General features: G+C 39.2%; 1 protein-coding gene across 2 annotated transcripts in view; it reads left to right on the forward strand.

Moving 5' to 3' along the window:
* The first annotated feature begins 213 nt into the window (after positions 1-213).
* stxbp6 (syntaxin binding protein 6 (amisyn)) overlaps positions 214-19,479 on the forward strand; it is a 64,213-nt gene continuing 44,947 nt past the window's right edge. Inside the window, exons 1-2 of one of the 2 annotated variants that reach the window (XM_042222625.1) lie at positions 214-580; positions 10,365-10,579. In XM_042222625.1, coding sequence (XP_042078559.1) covers positions 10,426-10,579 — 154 coding nt within the window. In that variant the 5' untranslated portion in view covers positions 214-580; positions 10,365-10,425. The remainder of the gene's footprint in view (positions 581-10,364; positions 10,580-19,479) is intronic. The other variant, XM_005934267.2, reaches the window with a different exon arrangement.

A 19,479-nucleotide genomic window follows, 5' to 3' on the forward strand; every position in this document is an offset into this window, starting at 1 on the left:
AGGGTCAAGGTTAATCCTGGTAAGTGCTTGTTGTACCGAATGATCATAGTTTGACACATTTCTATGAAGTATCCTTTTGCTTTCACTTTTGTGTTTGAATATTATACATATTATGACTTTTCAAGAGGCAATAAACATCCAGCCACCGCCTCCATTCAGCCTGGGAATTTTCTCCGTCTCGCGAAGCGTACAGACTCGAGGAGCTCACGACGTGGTGGTGTGATACTGTACGTGATTGGCGGGCGGGTGGGTTTGGTTTGTGTGTCTGGGAACCTGCTACTGGTCTCCCATCCATACACACTCACACACAGAGAGAAAGAGAGAGCCACGGTCAGACAGACTGGCTCTCCAAAACCGACAGCAGGGGGAAAAAAACCTCTCCTCTCGCGGCTCAGAAACCAGCAACTATCGCAGAAGTGAAGTCGACGCGATGTTAACCTCGAAATGCTCTCTTTTATTTTGAGAGGAAGGCTAACAATAGGGAAGAAGCTGTTTAAAAGTAGGTGAAGTGTGACAGCTGGAGACATTTAACCCAAGGATTTGTTGACTGCACGTGGAAACTGCTCGCTCAGACGCATCGGTGAGTAGTCTCTGCGTCCCGCTTACTTCCCGCAAACAATCAAAAGTTGGGCAGATATTTTACACAGGCGTACGGGGGGAGTTTCTTGTTATTGATGAACGACTGGAAGACTGCGCCAACAACCTTTCAGCCACTTTGCGGTACAATCAATATAAGCGTGCGCGCGCGCTTGTTAATCATTAACTAGCGCACGCGACGGTGTGACTTACTTAAAAAAACAACTTGTGTATTTTTTAAATTATTATTATGTATCATTCTCTCGGGCTTTCTGAACGGATTTCTTTGTCAACATTGTTATTATTTGAATTGTTTTGCTGTTAGAAAATATATATATATATATTTTTGTATCCGCGTTCACGTTTTTGTGCTTTAAAGTGTACGTTTGATGCCTGTCTTGTAAATTAAAATTAAATAGCTCACATAGTTTCTGCCAAACGTTTAATATTTGAGCGCCAGCCCAGCATATACAAATATTCCAGTGAAATTCCTTTGAGCCCAACGTGAATGTGGGGAGTTGTCCAGCACGAGTATTATGATTGCAGGGTGTGCTTCTCTGTCATCTGTTTGTTTGCTCGTCTTCATGTCACAGTGGCAAGTTAGAGTATAAAAGCCTCCAGATATTATCCACATGCTAATGCACACATGTTAAAGCTGCAAAGGGTTATAGTTTGAATTCCTTCCAGTGAACCGGACAGAGCAAGATGTTTGAAGGCTAAATATGTTCACCTCTTAAATCTAAAGCGTTCAGTGTTAATATTTGGATAATTTGTGCAATATCCAAAACCAGGTTTTTGGCATCTTTGTGCTAAAACAAAACAGTCCAAATGTGTATGGAAACTGTTTAGAGCCCCAGGGGCCACCTCAGAGCTTTTAAAAAGGGAATGATGAAATAGTGTTTTTAGTTAAAATGTGTATCAACCAAATGGCCTTTTTAAAGGGAAAAAAGACATATGCTTTGGCTTTAAATATATCTTAAAAAAATCTCAGGGGTGGCTCTTTACAAAGTCCAACACATGCTTGTATTTAAATACTACTATACCAAATCCCAAAGCAATTCCCACTTTTGTATCTCCAGGACATGCTGCAGACCTTGAAGAATGTTTAGTTGGGATTAGCTGTGAGGCTCCTTATACTGCCCCTATGCTCCTGGTGGCATTAACTAACCCACTTACATTAAAATATTGCTTCTTGCTGCCTGAGTTCAGGATTTAATTTGCTCTGGCATGCCATAAAAGATAAGCTTATACCTTTCCCCATAATTCAGTGTCCAATTACAGTCATGATGTAAACTGTTGAGCCGGCTCCCTCCCTGTGTGTCCACTACCTTGGCTTCTTCTTCTGCTAGACAGCAAATATCCTCGAAGGCAGACATAAAGAGATAAAGATACTTGTTTCTGTGGTGCATCTGATATAGTGAACAAATACACTCTGCTGCCAGGGTTTCTGGTAAAATGACATTGAAGTCTGGAGTCTAAGGCTTTCCCTGAATTGCTCTGCTCTATGCTGTGTTTTAATATACTTAATGGAAGGGTAATGAAAGGAAGACACAAGAGAGATATAGGGGTGTGTCCTTTAAGTCCCCCCCCCCCCAATTGCCAATTGGTAACCTGCTAAAATTTGGGTAAAATACTGGCTGTCGTCCCTGTCACTTTTCCCCAGTCCAGTTAGCAGACAGCAGAGGAAGGGCGTGACAATCCTACTGACCAGCTGCCACATCCTACTTCTGCAAATCTTGAATGACTAAACAACAGTGAGCCTTATCTGCACTAGATGACATCTAGAACTAGCGCTGTATTAATATGAAAAATACTACTTAAAGAAATGTCAGCTAGAGTGAGTTAATTCCAACACATTACATGATATTCTTTGTCATGGCAACCAACTCAATTATTTTCAGAAGAGAACCTGATGTTTTTGGCTTGCCTTCAGATTTTTAGTTTCTTTAAATTCAGAAATATGTAGAATTTCATCTTGATGCATGCTCAATCATCCAGGTAGGTAAATCCACAAAATTTGATTGATCAGTTCATCTGTACGTAGCGTTTTCAGTGGGAGAAACGTTTCAAGGAACTGACCTCACAGCCCACTGTTCCTTCAGTGGTGCTAGTTTAAGTGATACTGTTTATAAGACTGGGGAAACCTGGAGTCAGCTGAGACTGAAGAAGTCACTTGGGTGAGTGACGAAATGTTTCTCCCACTGAAAATGCTATGTCCAGATGAACAGAATCAACGTTTGTGGATGTAGAATTTCATGCCTAACATCTCTCTCGCCCCATCACAGTTCACTTCAACTCATTGTTGCCAACTTAGTGACTTTGTCACTAGATTTTTTTTTGTTTTTTCAGCATCCTGCAAAAAAAAAAAAAAGTACTCAAAACGAAACACCCCCGCCCAAAAAAACTTCAGGCGGTACTCCTTCGCGAACGCTCTTGTTCTCCCGCTGCTGGCGCAGTTTTTTCACCATCTGCTCTGTTCAGCGAGTGACACCGAACAACAAGGTTTCAGCTAGTGACAGACAGCTGTGCAGCTTATGAGAGGAAAAAAACCCATCAAGTTGCATCTGTTTCTCTCAGTCATCATTTTACTTGTAAACGCAGACAAAAATCACAGCACAGCCATTATATCTAACTTTGGCTTTTGCAAGATGATGTTGAAGGGCGGGCGCTGCGTTAAAAAAAAAAAAAAAATCAGAATTTTGCATTGAGGGATTGTTGCTCTTATTCAGTATTTTGGCTGTATGGAGTGGCATTTTTGTCTTTTTACCTTGATGTATATTTACGTCTGTACTGTTATGCAATGTGTCATGCCATTGGTCCTCTAACAGTCATTATGCTCGTGATCTCTGCAGTGTTTGAGACATCTCTCATTAAGTGCTCTCTATCTGCTTTTCTTCTGTTTTCCCAGCCCCCTTCTCAAATGTTTTATTGCTAGAGGGCACTGGGCTCTAAAGAATGAGCTCATTTGGGGGCCTGGCATGTCATTCATTGATTCATGGTTAGCCCATGCTGCCCTGGCAATATATAACCTTCACTAACAGCTGACTTGCACAGGAAAATGGATGGGACCTTCCATATCTGTTTTAAGGGGAGAAAATAACATCCTATTCAGTCTGGTTGATCTATGGTGCTCCCTTTTAACACAAAATGGCCATTAAATGGCATGTGCACTATTCGTTCTCGTGTACATTGCTATATACACATATGCGCGCCATGTGTATTGTGACGAGAAAAAGTTTACAACTCATTGAATTAACAACAGAATTTAAAAAAAGATCCTTATGCAAAATATGTTCCTTACCTGAGTAAGAGCCTACAGTTTGAGCTTCTCTTAGATTATGTATGCAGACACGGATGTCTCTGTTTATTTTCTCAAAATCGGTGCGATCCCTCTGCTGAGCATGAGCTTCTCAACTATAAAAATCTAGAATGTGTGTAATATAATTTCTTGCCTTGCTGGCATTGTTACCCACGCAGTAAACGGTTGTTTAGGTTTGCATTCCTCAAGTCTTACATGTGACAGCTCTTCATTTGGATTTGGTTATAAGGAATTTGGAAATTTTGCTGCGTCAAAAACAAAACAAACAAAAAAGTGATGCCTCAGAAGAGAAGATATGGCAGTTCAGAGCCCAATGTGCTGGATGCAGATTTGCAGGAGTGGCTTTTATTTCTACTGGGAAAGTCTGACAAAGCTTTCAAAGCCTGGCGGTATTGTTTAGTGTCATACTTTTGATTCCTTCTCAACAATACTATTGTTTTTTCCATGTAAAGTACATTTGACTAAATAGATTATATCTAAAGTGTCTTATCTTGCACCACTGAAACAAACCCCATTGCTATTGGACTTGGTTTTTATTTGGCTTTAAATGAAACTTTTTGAAGAGAGAAAAAAAAGATTTGATATTTTAAAATCTATTTTCAAAGTGGCAATACTATAGAGAGCAAACTATTGGATTCTCCAAGCTATAAAATGAGTCCATTCTAGGATCACTGACCCTCTTTCATTTGCTTGTCTAGGTAACAGCTAGGTGCTAATAATCAAACAGAAGTTTAGGCACTGGAACATTGAGGTGGGTCATAATAACAGAATACCATGATGTTTCGATCCCAACAAATTCACTCCAAGGACATAGAATTTACAAAAAAACTCTACAGGCCTCAGCTAGTATGTTAAATGTTAAAGTTCATGATTGTACAATTAGGAAAGGACTAAACAAGTATGGCGTGTTATGAAGCGTTGCCAGGCGAAAGTCTTGTCTCTCTAAGAAGAATATATTAGCATTTGTAAAGAAGATTAGGCTAATATCCCTTTGGATGAAGAGAAGATGGATGAAAGTCAAATAGAAAATAATTGCTTTAAATTACTTGAAGTTGTTCTTCAAGGTACTGAATCATGGGGTCTACTTGCTTTTTTGTTTTTTGTTTTTTTTACTGGACTGGATGGAGTTCTGAGAAAAAAATCTTTCGCTTTCAAATGACTGTACATGTTTTTGATATATTGTGTATGTGAAACTGATTTTATTTTTTGTATTTGTGGTGTAGTGCTGCATTAATACAACGCAGGCTGGCAGTAACACCTCAAAAACAGCAGGATCGATGTCGTAATCTCTCAGTTATTTTATGAGAAGTAACATTCACCATCTGTTCGCGTGGCAGTGTTGGATATCGCTCAGTCAGTGACACGGGTGAATGACATCACTCTCTAAAGATCTAATCTGTGAACGTAGGTGCGCTATGGAAGGTTTCTTTTTTTCCTGTTAAATCGAGGCCCTGAAAAGAGCCGCGAGTCGATGTGAAAGATGTGCATGAAAGACTGCAGATGAGGGAGCGTGTTTTTATATCTTTGAGATATCTCCCACAGTGGAGTGTGGAATGAAAGAAACTATTTTGTTTCTGAACATTTCCAAAGCCAGTCAAATGTGAGTGGGAGGAGTAGATATGTACTTCTTTTGAAGGAGGACTTATTAGTTAGTTATCGCATCAGATCATTATATGCGATATTCCCAGCTGTACTTATTTCATATCAGTTCAGCTGAGGTTCAGTCTGCACTGCTTTTCGTATTGTTGGCTTATCAGGAATAAAAAAAGAAAAAAGATTGTTGGCACGCCACCGCAGTGCACCTGTATGTTTAATTCTCAAATATGGCACAAGGGACCTGTTTAACAAACTGTACACTGTGTAAAAATGTTTGGAATCTTTTTCTGGATATTAGTTGTGGATTATTCTTACAACTTTCCATAAAGCTGAGTAAATTCCACAACGTTAATTAACCTAGATTCCCAAATACGGCACCAGACTATATGCTTAGATTATTAAAGCTGTCAGTCTAAAAAGAAAAGTCTTAAGAGTTGGATATACATCCAGACTATACTGCTTTATATCAGTGATAGATAATTTACTAAACTTTTTAATTACACATACAGCAGAGTAAATATATTTAGTAATAGATGGATGTCAGATGGACTTGGTTGATGTATTTTTTTTAATTAATAATCTTTTTTTAGCCTGTGCCACCTGCTCATCTGGCTTTTATGCCTCTCTAAAGGAAACTAAAGACACACCTTTAGTTTAGCTTGACAAAGCCTGTATCATCCACCTGTCTTTTGGGCCCATTTTCTCAGCTCCTGCTGTTTCTGTTGCGGTGGAAAGAAGTTGCGGTTCCTGTGTGCTTGTGAGCACAGACTGGAAAGCGGGAGGACCGTGTTGATGCTTAAAGAAGAAGATGTGCAGGCTAGCTCAAAGACCGCACTCCAATGAGGTCCCAGGAGAGCACTGAGCATTGACTGAACACATTTCACATTAACACAAGAGGGGAGCAAGGGAATGAGCAGGAACAGGGCTGGTCCTTTTACTGCTTGGCAATACACAACCACAGTTAATGAAGTGTTTTTGAAAGGTTTTGCTTGAAAATGGGGTAATAAGCAGCCGTAAAGTATATGTCCGTCATTTTCACTGCTACAACAGCTCCTTGGCTGTGACTGCTCGCACAGCTCAGAATTGCATAAGACTGCTCAAAGTCAGACCATAAGCTGTGCACTGGAGCTGGCTACATTTCGCTGCCTTGAGGCTCATGTTTGCTTCCTTCTCCTATTTCTGTTCCTTATTCTCTTCCTTGCATCCCCCATCTACTTATCCCCCCTTCCCGTCATGCTTCAGCGGACCACCTGAGGGGGGCTATGTGCTGGTGACAGCTTGAGGGGTGATGTGGGCAGCCTTCCTTTATAGCTAGAAGATAGTGTAGAAGAGGGAGAGGTGCTGTGGAATAGGGCTTTGAAAGTGAACAAGTCCACTGCACTAAAAAAAAAAGTCCACTGCACTGATTTGCTACTAGGTAGCAACGAGACCAAACAGTTGATGCATATTTTCTGTATTTGCTTTGCAGTGTGCTATCTAGATAAACAACAAGAAAATAAAATAATTGTGAGCAACTGAAAAGGTTGAACTAATTTAGAGTGGTGCATGTGGAATTTAAAGAAAAGCTGTGATATACCCCCAGTATTGTTAGCTAAACATGCACATGCTAAAAATAGAAATACCGCATCAATATATTGAAAAAGCTTGTTATATTGGGAGGATTTGATGCATAACTCTGGAGAGCTGTACAGTTTGTGCACATTGAAGTGGGGCTTCTGTCTGTTAATGAAATTAATTTTGTGAAGATTGGGTCAGTGTATTCAAAGGGGGGGAGCTAAACCGTGGCAACTACTCTGGAATTCCTGCTAATGGCCTCGAGGCTGGCTCTCAAAGCAGGTCAGTCTAAAAGGATGTTGGAATCATATTGCAGTTATCTGGCAAACATTATTTTCTGTGTGGTAACTTGCACTAACTTGTTTTGGTATCTCGTCTGTGCCATAGATATAACCAAGGTTGCTAATGCTATCTTGAATGATAACTTAGCATTTCATCCTTTCATCAAAATGTGGTCACTCCTGACTTTGAGAGATGAACATGCAACATGCAAAAATGCAGAGGCCATAAAACAGCTCTGGTCTGGTTCTGACTTTATTGCTCTAAAAGCTGTATTAGCAGTATAGTAAGAATTATCAGTTAATGATTTTATGAATTAATTGGCAGATCAAAGACTTTCCGAATTTCAAATGGGACATAATGAATGAACAAACAGGCTATGGATGTGCTGTCTGCATATGTAACAGTAAACCGTCACTGGGGACAGTGTCAAATACATGAGGAACAACTGTTAATGTGTGTTACTCCTGTTGTTGTTGTTGTTGTTGTTTTTCTTTTCCTTTTTTCCCCTCTTGTTCAATTTGTCTTGCTCTGTTTTCTTTAAAAGATGTCTTTTCAACCAGTCAGTGTTCTACCTACACACAGCATCACAGCTGTTGAAATACTCCCAGTTGGAATTGATTGGGTGCACACAAACGCGTCTCCCTTATTGCATACCCATAATCCTTTACCCAGCCAAGACCTATGCAAATGGACAGGATCATAAATCCTTTATTAGGAGAATTTGCAAGTCAGAAATTTTATTAAATATGTACATTTTATGTGATATGAGATTTAGAGTTAACAGGTATGTAAAGTAATAGTTAGCACTCCTTAATGAATCAAAGGTCTGCACATTGTCAGGAATAATCTGAAGACTAAGCTCTAGCTAATTCTTTATAAATACGGCTGCAAGTTTTTCAGTCGGTGCCGGAGCTCAGAATGGCAGTATACTGTGCATGAAAGGTCTAAATTGAAGGAGCTGTCGTATGTTGAATGCAAAATAGTCCTGTGCATATTTTGATGGGAAACTGTGCTGTCTCTTAGCCAAAGTCTGCGGTTGTTGGACATCTCCAGTTCCAAAGAGAGACATATTTATTAGCCTCTTTAATTACTCTCCTGGCTGAAGTTTTTGTTTACTTTTAAGATTTGCATTGCTGAAAGATCACACAAGAAGATGGATAGAAAGAGAGAATGTTTAATAAGTGCTGGCTGTGAAAGATTAAGTTGGAAATGTAGAATCACTACTACTGCTAGATTGTTACTTGAGCTTTCTAATCTTCTGTGATGAAAGTAGTATGTTTACCTAAAATAAAAAACATTGTCAGCACATGGTGATTGACGTTGTCATTTTAATTTTAATTTGTAGTTTTAATTTCTTCAAAGAAAAAAAGTCAAGGCCATATTACCATCTTCAGATTTTTGTGGGAGGAGAATATGGTGACCTTGGAATACATTATATCTATGCTGAACGTGTTGCATTTTTGTGGGTGAGGTGCCTGTGACAGGGAGATGATTCATCTCATTTTATAGATCTTCTGTGTGTGATGTAATTCAAATGAAACCAACATAAAAGGATATATTAGAAATCACTTGGAGTGTGATGATGGGCTCCTTCCTCCATGACTATTTATTAGATTATCTTATATTGTAACAATGCTGTTGTGTCTAAGGCTTTTAAGTTCCACTTGTTTTGAAGTATTTCTTTTGGTATGATGTAATCCTGCTTTAACGCTTAGACCAGAGAACACTGAGGGTGCTTGGTAAAGTTTGTCCTTCTGCAGGTTTTGCTTTTGTGCTAATCAGTCAAAACACCAAACTGTACTTCCACTAAGCTGCTGAGCACTAATTTCAAAGCTTGTTGCATTGTTACAAAAGACTTTACTTTGTGGGCAGTTGTTTTTATAAGCAAGTCAGTTTGATGAAAATGGTGTTTTGCAGTCTTTGCCTCGCTGTAGAGTAATTCAAGCGCTACTTGAGGCTGACAGATTAGTTCATAAGCAGCAGGGTGGCCTGTGCTGGCCTGTGATGTATGCGGTTGTAAGTGGTCTGTCTGAAATTAATGTGTGTGGCTGAGAAAATGATTACGTTTCAGTCCTCATGAGGGAGTTTGGGCCTAATTAACCTACTTCTTTATGACTGTTTCTTGTGCTCACTCACGGTTAGGGCAACCAAGCACACCCTTCTCTGACACCATCACACGTACTGTTGTGTTTACTGTGGTCTAGTCTCCGTCCTCCAGAAAGAGATTGACTAGTAGAAGTTGGCTTGTTGTAATAGAAATATGATTGCTGTTCTGTATCTGTGAGACTAGCAGTACTCTTAACAGCTTCAGCTGAAGTCATTTCATCTTTGTGAGTGGCAATACTTCCAAGGAGAATATTGCCAAAACATTTAGAGATATGCAATGCTAAGACTGACTGCAAGGGAAATGCAGCTATAGAGGATTTTGGAAATAACCTAATGAGCTGTGCACTGTGAGCAAATTCAGATAGTCTTGTGTGGATTTTTCTCTGCTGGAAAACAAGATTAACTGGTCCAAGACTAGGTTTGTGCATGGACAAAAGATCTAAACAAATCTGCAATTAAGTACCTCAGCTTTGTGCTACCATGGTACAAGGAAGTGTCTCCTCTTCTTTCCGAAACCATTAGAATTTTGTGTATAGCACAAAAGATAAGAGTTCCAATATTTAAAGAGCACTTATAAAAAGTTACTTTAGGTAATGTAAAACTAAAATGTTTAGCAGTTATTTTATACTTTCAGTTTTTAGGAAAAAAACCTACCTGGGTTCCTTTTGTGTGTACATTTGACTTGTGCTGTATATTGCCCTCTCACTGCCATTACACAATGCTGCTTGCACCTTGTTTCAGTAGATTCACACTTCAAATTAGGATCCGTGTTATTTATTAGAAAAGAAGAATGGGAAATTCCCTTAATGTACTTGCTAAATGAAAAATGTGTGTTTCAGGATATGTGAGATCTTTGCTTTTTCTAAGCACAGTCTAGTTGGTCCTACTTAATTTAATTAGCTGGTTTTCTTCACTCTCTTCTCTTCTTCAGTGAAGCCTGGACTGCTCCACTTTAACTGGTGACCAGCTGTTTACGTCTGCCTAAATCAGAGATGAGTGCCAAATCTGTAATCAACAAGGAGGTGTTCATACCTCACGATGAGAAGATGCTTGCTGCTGTACAGGTGAAGCGGAGGACAAAGAAAAAGATCCCCTTCCTGGCCACCGGTGGTCAAGGAGATTACATGACGTTCATCTGCGTCTCAGGTCAGGACAAATTAAAAAACCTCCTTTTGTTTGCTTATGTTTAAATGCATTTTATGCTTTTTGCCTTTCTATTTGCGAGAGCGCACCACTTGCGCCTTTGCAACCCACAGTCACATTTCCGCATGTCTCCCATAATTCTTCCACTAATGCTCACACTGATGAGCATGTTTACATTTTCCCCTGCCAACAGAATGACACACTAAATCAATTTGCTGCAGGGCTTCATGTCAATCTTTTTAAATAGATTAGATTTAAGCTGAAATTGATTAATTGCTTCACCAGAAATTCAGGTTTCAGTTGTTTCAGTTTGGGGTTTTTCTCCCTTATTGTTGGAACATTAGCTGATGTATTACTTGTTAATTGAATTACCCAGGCAAATTGTTCATGAGGAGAATATCTAGATCCTCCTTAATTCTCGTGCCAGAAAAACTGCTTGTGAAAATCTGATACATTTTTCATTTTCTGTCTTGAACGCTGCTCTGGCAGCAGTAGATTACATGACTGAGGGTTATAGTTAACTTAAGGATGATTATGAGGAATTTAAAGTATAACCAAGCAGCTCAAAGCCAGTAAAGCTCTGTCTATGTTGGATTCAAATTCAAGGTTGCCTTGCAGCAGGCAAGTTACTCAACAGTCAGCCTCTTTATTTACACCCTCAGATACATGTACATGAAAGGCAACTGTAGCGAGCGCAAGCCACAAATTTTCAGAGAGTGGACACTGTTTTTCTAAAGGGTTTATAATGAGTCATTTCGCCTTTCATGTGGAAATAAGTATTGCTTGATATTCACTTCTTGTAATGCCAGTCTCGTCACGTCCCTTGCAGCAGCGTTCACCTTTGTATCTCATTTGAGCTTGGCCACTGTGAAATATATTAAAATCACTGGATGTCCTAATTGCTTATTTTGCATGGCAGAAAAATGTGGTAATTATCCGATGTTGTAGCTTTTTGTTAAATTCAAAATTACTTTGTATCTGAAAATTGGGTATCTATGTTGTTCCTTTGCCTGACCTAACGTCATGTGTTTTAATCTATGTATATTGTATTTTCTATGTCTTAATCCTCACTGACTTTGATACTCCTTGTGTCTGCTCTACTTGTTTCACAAGAGCAAAATAAAAAAGAAATGCATGTCACCATGGGCCAAGGGAGTCCATGCGTTTGTAGAGACATTTGATTTAGGTGGTGAACATCCGTGTGTAAGCATCAAAGCCTCTTGCTGACATGTTTTCTAATGACTCCACACCTCCGATACTGTGTTGTTGTCTAAGAAAAAACATGCTTGGTGTCATTAGTTGGCTTCCATTTGATTTGCTGGAATTGCTGCAGCTGTTTGTCCTTTCTGCTTGTTAAATAATTTTAAGTTTGACTGGATATTTCTCCTCATTATCTTTTTCTGCATTCATTTGTTGCCATCATTGTGTTGCTACTACTTTATCTAAGCCAAAAAGTGCCCACTACTACACATTTTACAACAGTTGCAATCGGGGCAGTTGAGTAATTGGTCAATTCACTGACCATCATATCCATAGATGACGGGCACATAGTTAATTAAACAAAAAATACCTCCAAAATTTGATTACTGGATATTTTTTTTTATTCATTAGCTGAGCATTATTCTCAGATTCTCAACTCTGTGTTCCAAACATAATCTTTACCCACATGGACCTCCTAAGTAATGGTAGTCAAAGTGTATTTGGTGACTTATTTTAGCATTTTTAAACATCCTCAAGTGATTTATTAGTGGACAGTCTGCCTGTTGTTATTGCAAAAGTTTGGTGGTTTTGCATGCACGTGTCCAGGACTGGGGGAAGAAAATACTTTGGATATATAAACCCAAGATTAATTTGTGCCACAGTGATTGCAATAGAAATCTATGGAAAAGAAAAGCATACCATATCATCTGTCAAACATGGCAGAGGCACACATACATGGTCATGTCTGGCTGCCAGTGGAAGTAGCATTATTGATGATGTGAAAACTGATAGAAGTAGCAGGATTAATTCAGTCCAAATGGGCCATCCAGGCATTTTGCAAAAGCAACCCAAGAGTTTCTCGAAGCAAAGAAATGGGATGTTATTAAATGGCCAAGTCGTACTCCCTATTCCAGCCAGGTGGAGCATGACTTTTAGTTACTGAAGACAAAACTGAATGCAGAGACCAACTGAAGATGGTTGCAGTAAAGACCTGGCAGAGCATCTCAAGGCAATGTCTGTGGCGAAGGACTTTTACTCCCAATATTAAAACCAGTTCTTATACGTAAAGCTGGTAGTTTGTTAATTCAGAACTGAAATTGGGCTGCGTATAAAAATGGTTGCAAGTACAAAACACTCAATGCAGTCATTTTGTTAAAACCTCTTGAATTACACCAGAAAGTATGCACTTCACTCTGGTTTGATTTGAAATGCACTGCAGAGATGTACTGAGAGAAATATTTACAAAATCTGCCCTTATTCGACTGCCTTTGCCCCTAACTGTACTTTTATAGAGATTTTCTACAGTCATTGGCTCCAACCTTGGTCTAAGGATGGATAGGAATGCTGTTGTTGAGTATGAGTAAAAGGACTGTAAACTGTTGCATTCCCACTTCTTTTATTATTTTTTGGTAGGTTTTTGCATTGGTTTACACAAAATTTATGTGGACATAAGAAACGTTTCACATGCTGTCATCATTTTCTTGTATGTAGGAATGCATGTTGTACCAAAAGAAATCCAGAGAATACACTGTCTGAGAATTCTGCTATCACCACCATTGCACCCATTTATCTTCCCCTAGACACTCTGACTGTCTGCATTAGTGGTCTCCTGACTCGGCTGATGTTTTGTATCACATGTGGGAACAGAAGTAGTGCCTTCACTACTTCTGTTTCCACAAGTCATGTGGCTTTTAAGCCAGCACAGCATTGTTCTAGATTTTATGTGCGTTTTCCTATGAATGTGCTGCACAATAACACCACAAGTTTGAAACTAGTCAGCTCATGGCTCCCAGGGCATTTTAAACAGAGGGCAGCTTGTGTTGCTTACGTGTTCAGGATGTGTGTAACTGTAAAAGTACTGTGTGTGTGTGTATAAGGGTGGGGGATGGTGCTTGTTGACAGTCTCATGGCGACAGTAGCATATACTTGAAGCCTGGGGGCCAAGCAGTGGCAGAGTTATGTAATCTGTGGGATGTCACGGTTAAAGGAAGCCTAAAGTACCAGAAGCTGTACTGTAGAGACAGCTACAAGAGATTCACTCTCAAACTGAGTAAGGTAGCAGAATGAAACCACATGACTTCTGCACTCACTCCAGGATCATATGCTTTTGTGTTGTCAAAAGAGGAGTATCTGAATACGTCAACAATCAAGATGTTTTTGTAATAAATCACTAACCACTCAAGTCTTTGACTTGTGTGTTTGTTGAGCACATGGCTGTTTGTCTTAGGTAGAGAGCTGCATTTATTAATGGAACAAAAAAGCCTGGACACCTGCCAGTTGGTGAGCAGTGCCGCTTACTACAAATTACATGTTGCTGGAGGAAAAACGAAACTAGTTTAGCTCACTTAGCTGGCTGTTGTTTGACTTTAGAGTGAAAGCTTGTAAATTAATCTTATGTTAGCAAAGAAGACTGATAATAATCTTAAATTCCCTGCAGCAATAAACTGATTTCCACTAGAGGAGGGTTTTTGTTTTTTTTGCCCACAAGGTCTAGCAGAGAGCTCTCAAAAAACACTTGACTTTTTGGTGTGCATGATCATCTTTCTCTCCTAATTTGTTTGATGTAGTTCTCTGCATTTTTTTTTCTGTTTCAATCACAGTCTAGATTTAGTATGTGTATATACACAATGTAAAACTAAACCAGTGATATCTGTTATTCATATTACTGCCTATGCTAGTTGTTATTCAACTTAATGTGAGGTTGCATAATTTCTATTCTTTCTCACTATTTAATTTCCTAGCTCTTTCAAGCACTGTTGGGGTCAGTGCATTGTGATTGATCCCTGTTCACATGCCAAACCACAGTGTCATCACAGTTTAAGTCACTGGTGGGTCATTAACTTTCATAAGGGCCTGAATGAGAACAAGGTGTGTTGTGGAAGGCTCCATTAATATGATGAACTCAGTTCTGCTCAATACTGATTTTTATCTCTTCATAAAATTCCACTTTTAATAGTTTTTATAATTAGGCCATGAATATATGCAGTGGGCATAGTAAAATGGCAACAATTTATAATTTAAGTTTTTGCAAAATTTCAGACTTTTATCAGTACTGTTGGCATTTTGCTTGTAGTCCAATTGCTTCATCTTCAGTTTTTCAGTTCCCCTTTTCTTGTTCAGAGAGAAAAATGTTAAAACCCAAAACAGACTACAACTGCACAAGAGTCTGGGTCAAAGTCTGTGTGGAAAATCCAAAAGACAGAGGAGAGGAGAGAGAGAGGTGATTGTCATTGAGAATGGATCTGTAACTGGATTTGTTAAACTGTGGATATTTGTTCTCGTAGAACGGTGGATCCAAAGAGAACCAACATCTTTACTGTTGGCATGCGAGTAAGAATGTTACTCTCAGGCTGGCTTGAAAGAAACTGCATTTCATCTGCAGATAGGCCTTTGTCCTGCAGTTTGGTATTTAGTTCATTAGTGCAGTCACATCAACAGCAAATGCATTTGAGGGCTCTAGAGTGTTCTTGCATTTCTTCTCACAAAACTCTTAAGTATATATGTTTTTGAGTCCCATATTCTTTTTAACAGTTTGCCCAGGCTGAGCCACCTGACAGCTGTGTGGTAGCCTCTGTCACAACGTTTAGTCTCGTGCTCCTCCGAAACTGCGAACAGACTATCTGTGATTCAGCGCTCTTGCCTTGACCAAGTTAACTATTCATTAACAACATGGTTAATTTTTAGCACTGACTTAGATCACCTGGAGTATAATACAGTGTAAAAATACCAGTTTCTGGGTTCGTTTCAGTCTTTTCATCTTGCATCTGATTCAAAAGTCCAACATTTTTCCCTGTCACATTTGGACAACCATCGGGTAAAACGCCCACGAGTGTGTCCCATTTCAGCCCAAGCCCATCAAAGCACTTACCTTCGTGAACAAATCACTCCCTGTCACTGAGTGCATTGCTGTCAGCGCCTCCATAATCTCAAACTCTTTCATTATCCCACGTACAAAGATGAATAACTGGCTTGTGTTGCGGACATCACAGCTTTTGTTCAGAGCCAAGGATAAAAAGGAAAAACAGTCTGCTCGATCTGTCTTGGTACAGTTCTTCTGAAAAAGAGTACATTCACTCGTGTTCATTTTCTTCTTCCTCATGGCATATTAGCATGGCAGAGTCCACCAAAAAGTCTTTGATAAGATCTCCATCAGAAAATGGCTTACTTTTTAAAAAGTTTTTATGGAAAATCACAAAAATAGTCTTGACTGCTCTATCCCTGAATATGTAAAGCTTGATAAAAAAGTTCTTGTTGCTTTTCTCTGTAATTTCATTTCCCATGAAACCCCAAAACAGTAAGTCATTCTGTTGGAGTTTATCCAAAGAGAAAAGACTGTTTGGTGGTTGAAAAGGGACAAACTGGGTGATGTATATTTGTAGCCTGTTTTTTTGTTTTTTTGTGCATATTAAAGTTTTCAGGAGAACATGTTTGCTGGAACGATTGCAGAACCTTAACATTGACCAAGTTGGTTGGTAACTTTTTGTCTTTAATCACTGACGAAGCCCAACCAGCTATCAGAGTCTCTGACACATCCTTTGTGCACTTGGGAGCTTTACATGAATTTCCATTAAGACATTCAATGGCATGGTTGTATTCATGAATTGCATTTATGCAGGCATCTTATTTTGTGGGTTGGATTACATGTTTAATTTCATATGTTGGCTGGCTCTTACACATGTGCTGAGGCTAATGCTGGTCTCCTGTTTGTGGTGATTGTTTTTAAAGTTTAAGCTTCTTTTTCATCACACCAACTTAATTAAATGTTGAATAATGTAATGCAGTAACACTCTAGTTAATGTTGTAACACACAGGGATCATTTACTTTGAATACTGTTAATTGGAGCCAGTGACTTACGACAAGTGTTTATACATTAATGTTGCTGTCATCTATCTTGCATCCTTGTGGTGTTAAAAATGATCAAAACTCTCAGTTACCACACTTTCTTGCGTATTGCATTTGTGCACTTTCAGCTTGACTCCATTCATCATCAGTGCCCTTGTGATTATTGATTCACTGGTGAGATGGGGTGAGTGGATTGTGTAGCGCAGTGGTACATTAAGCTGCTCAGACCAGCTAAAAAATCAGATCAGGTATGACCTTGGTTACCTGGTCCAGAGACATAGAAGTCTGAAATTCTCTTTTCATATACATACACCTTAGTTTCTGTCTCTATTTGCCAGGGTTTCTCTAACTTTAGCCGGAAGGGGATAGCTTAGGATAAGAAATGAATAATATCCCTAATAAATTAGTCAGCTGATTTCCAGCAATGCCTTTGTTCACTTTTTTTAAAATGTTTGCCTGGGCCTATAAAACAGACCAACAACATTAAAATGCGACAACAAGACTGCACATACCGATGATATTTTGTTATATTTAATTGCACCTTTAAAGGTGTCCCTCGAGTCCTACCTCCTATTGGTTTAACCTTTCCCCACAGAAATCACAGAAACCGGATTACTAGGATTACTAAAATGGAAAAACATTCAGCAGTTCCCCCATAAAGAACCACTGAATGGTGAAAGACTCATTTCAAATTAAATTTGTCAATTGTTTACAATTATTCAGTCCTCAAAGGAAAATGTAGTTTGACTGTATCACGTTTGAAGGACTACTTCAGGTCAGTTGAAATTTGACCACTGTTAAATCTGAAGCCTATAACTGAGGCAGTGTTAGACAATGTACAAAACATGCAGTATTTATGACCTGATTTTAAGGTATTTTGGAATAGATTTGGTTTTATTTATTTAAAAAAAAAAAAAAAAAAAAGCAAATGGATCTCTCCCATCAAGTATGTTATGTATAAATGACAGAGGGGAAAGTAACCATGTTAACTGCTGAAACATGTTTTTAAGACCAAAAAGGGAAAAAAAATCAATAGTATATTGAAACTGTTGTGGCCTTAATGTCGTTCTGCAGAATCAGCAAACACCTACAAGTCGCTTGACATGTCTTTCAACATAGACTAGCTGGAGGACTCCCACAGAAGCACATGTCTGAGGAAAAAGGGCGTACGAGAAGAGCTCTTCAGACAGCACAACTGAAATCAAACAGAAGAAAAAAAATGCACTGCTGTGCTTTACCTGTCCGTTCGTAGAAAAAAATAACCGAGATACTACTTTGTTCATTTTAACTTTAAAAACAAAGTCATTTCTAGCTGAAAATAAGCCATTCCTACTTACACTTTTAAGACAAGAAGACAGAAAATTGTGCCTCTGGGGATGGTGCAAAGTTCAGTTCAGTGTACTTTACAGAGTTTTCTAGTTTGCTGTAGCATTCCTGCTGTATCTGACTGATATAACTTCTTTAAACATCTTGGGGAGTCTGGACAAATGTTTTTTAACGAGGTTCAGCCAGACGTGGGTGTCTGGATGACCTGGGTTCTATTCTGAAGATTGTTACCTCTGTGGGTTGCCAGTGGAGCAGCAGTGACTGATGCTAGCCTCCCAGTATTTACTGAGAGCAGAGACATACAGCCCACTCACGCACAACAGTAGATACATCAGCATGGCACTAATAACACAATCCCTGTAAGGAATCTGTGTGTGTGTGTGTGTGTGTGTGTGTGTGTCATCCATACTAGAGCCTCTTTGTGTCAGTGTGCTATTGTGGGCTTATCTAGACTAATTAGGTTCTTGTAGTTCAGCTCATTTCATGGTAGGTTGACTACTTTCTTAAACATGAACTGTCTTCACCTTTCACTTTGCACCCTTTTTAATGTCAGCTTCCCCCTTATTTCTTTGCCTCTTATCTCCCCTAGGCCCTTGATGAAGGCTTTTAAAAGTTTTATGAAAAGTTCTGGTCCTCAAGTGTCCTGAGCTGAAGGTAATAAGCAAAAGAAGTGATAGGTAGATGAGGTAAAAAGATTAAGGAGATGAAATGGCAATATTTTGTGGAATAGTGTGCATAAGTATGCATGCACACTATTTCCTTTTGTTGTTGTTGTTGTTGTTGTTGTTGATCTGAAAAAAAAATGGTTTGGTCAGATGGTCTGTAAAGAATTGCTGGATAACAGTTTTTTTCTCATGCAGAAAAACAGAATTTATTGGGATGGCTAAAACTCACTTGACCTTGATGCTCGATTGCTAGCAGACCTTGGGTTGTCATCCAGACTGATGAGTCTCCAGTGCAAGTTGAGCATCCAGCCATGGAGTGAGTGTGATTTGGGAAGTCTTTGTCCTCTTCTGTGACCTAAACACAAAACCTGATATCCCAACTGATTTCTTTTCTTTTTTGGGGGCCAGAGTATTTGGATAAAATGGCTTTAATCAACTTCATTTTTTTGGTATCCATCCATCTTCTTCTAGTGATGTGGTGGTTAGCTCAGCAACCTTACAGCAAAAAGGTCCTGTGTTCCAATCCTCTCCACACCTCTCTAGGGTGTGTCCTCCCTCTTGCCCTATGTCAGCTGGTATGGAATTCAACCCCTTGCATCCTGATTTATTATTACACTTGTTGAAGTTATCACTTTTTAAACTAAATATTTCTGATAGAAACACAGGGACATAATTACGCATACCCATAATGCAGCATCCTTATGTTTTGTTGTCTAATACATCTTCTCACTCATACAGGACATACACATGGATGCAGCAGGTGTAGCTGATAGATGAAAGGCTTAGGTGCTCTGCAGGTTGACTGTGCTGTGTTTGGTGTTGTGCATACAAAGCCATCCCCTGCAGAGATGGCCAGCCTGTTTGGTCCA

Source organism: Haplochromis burtoni, unplaced genomic scaffold (genome assembly GCF_018398535.1).
Source record: "Haplochromis burtoni strain Fernald_Lab_line unplaced genomic scaffold, NCSU_Asbu1 Contig_89, whole genome shotgun sequence".
Taxonomy (NCBI): Eukaryota; Metazoa; Chordata; class Actinopteri; order Cichliformes; family Cichlidae; genus Haplochromis; species Haplochromis burtoni.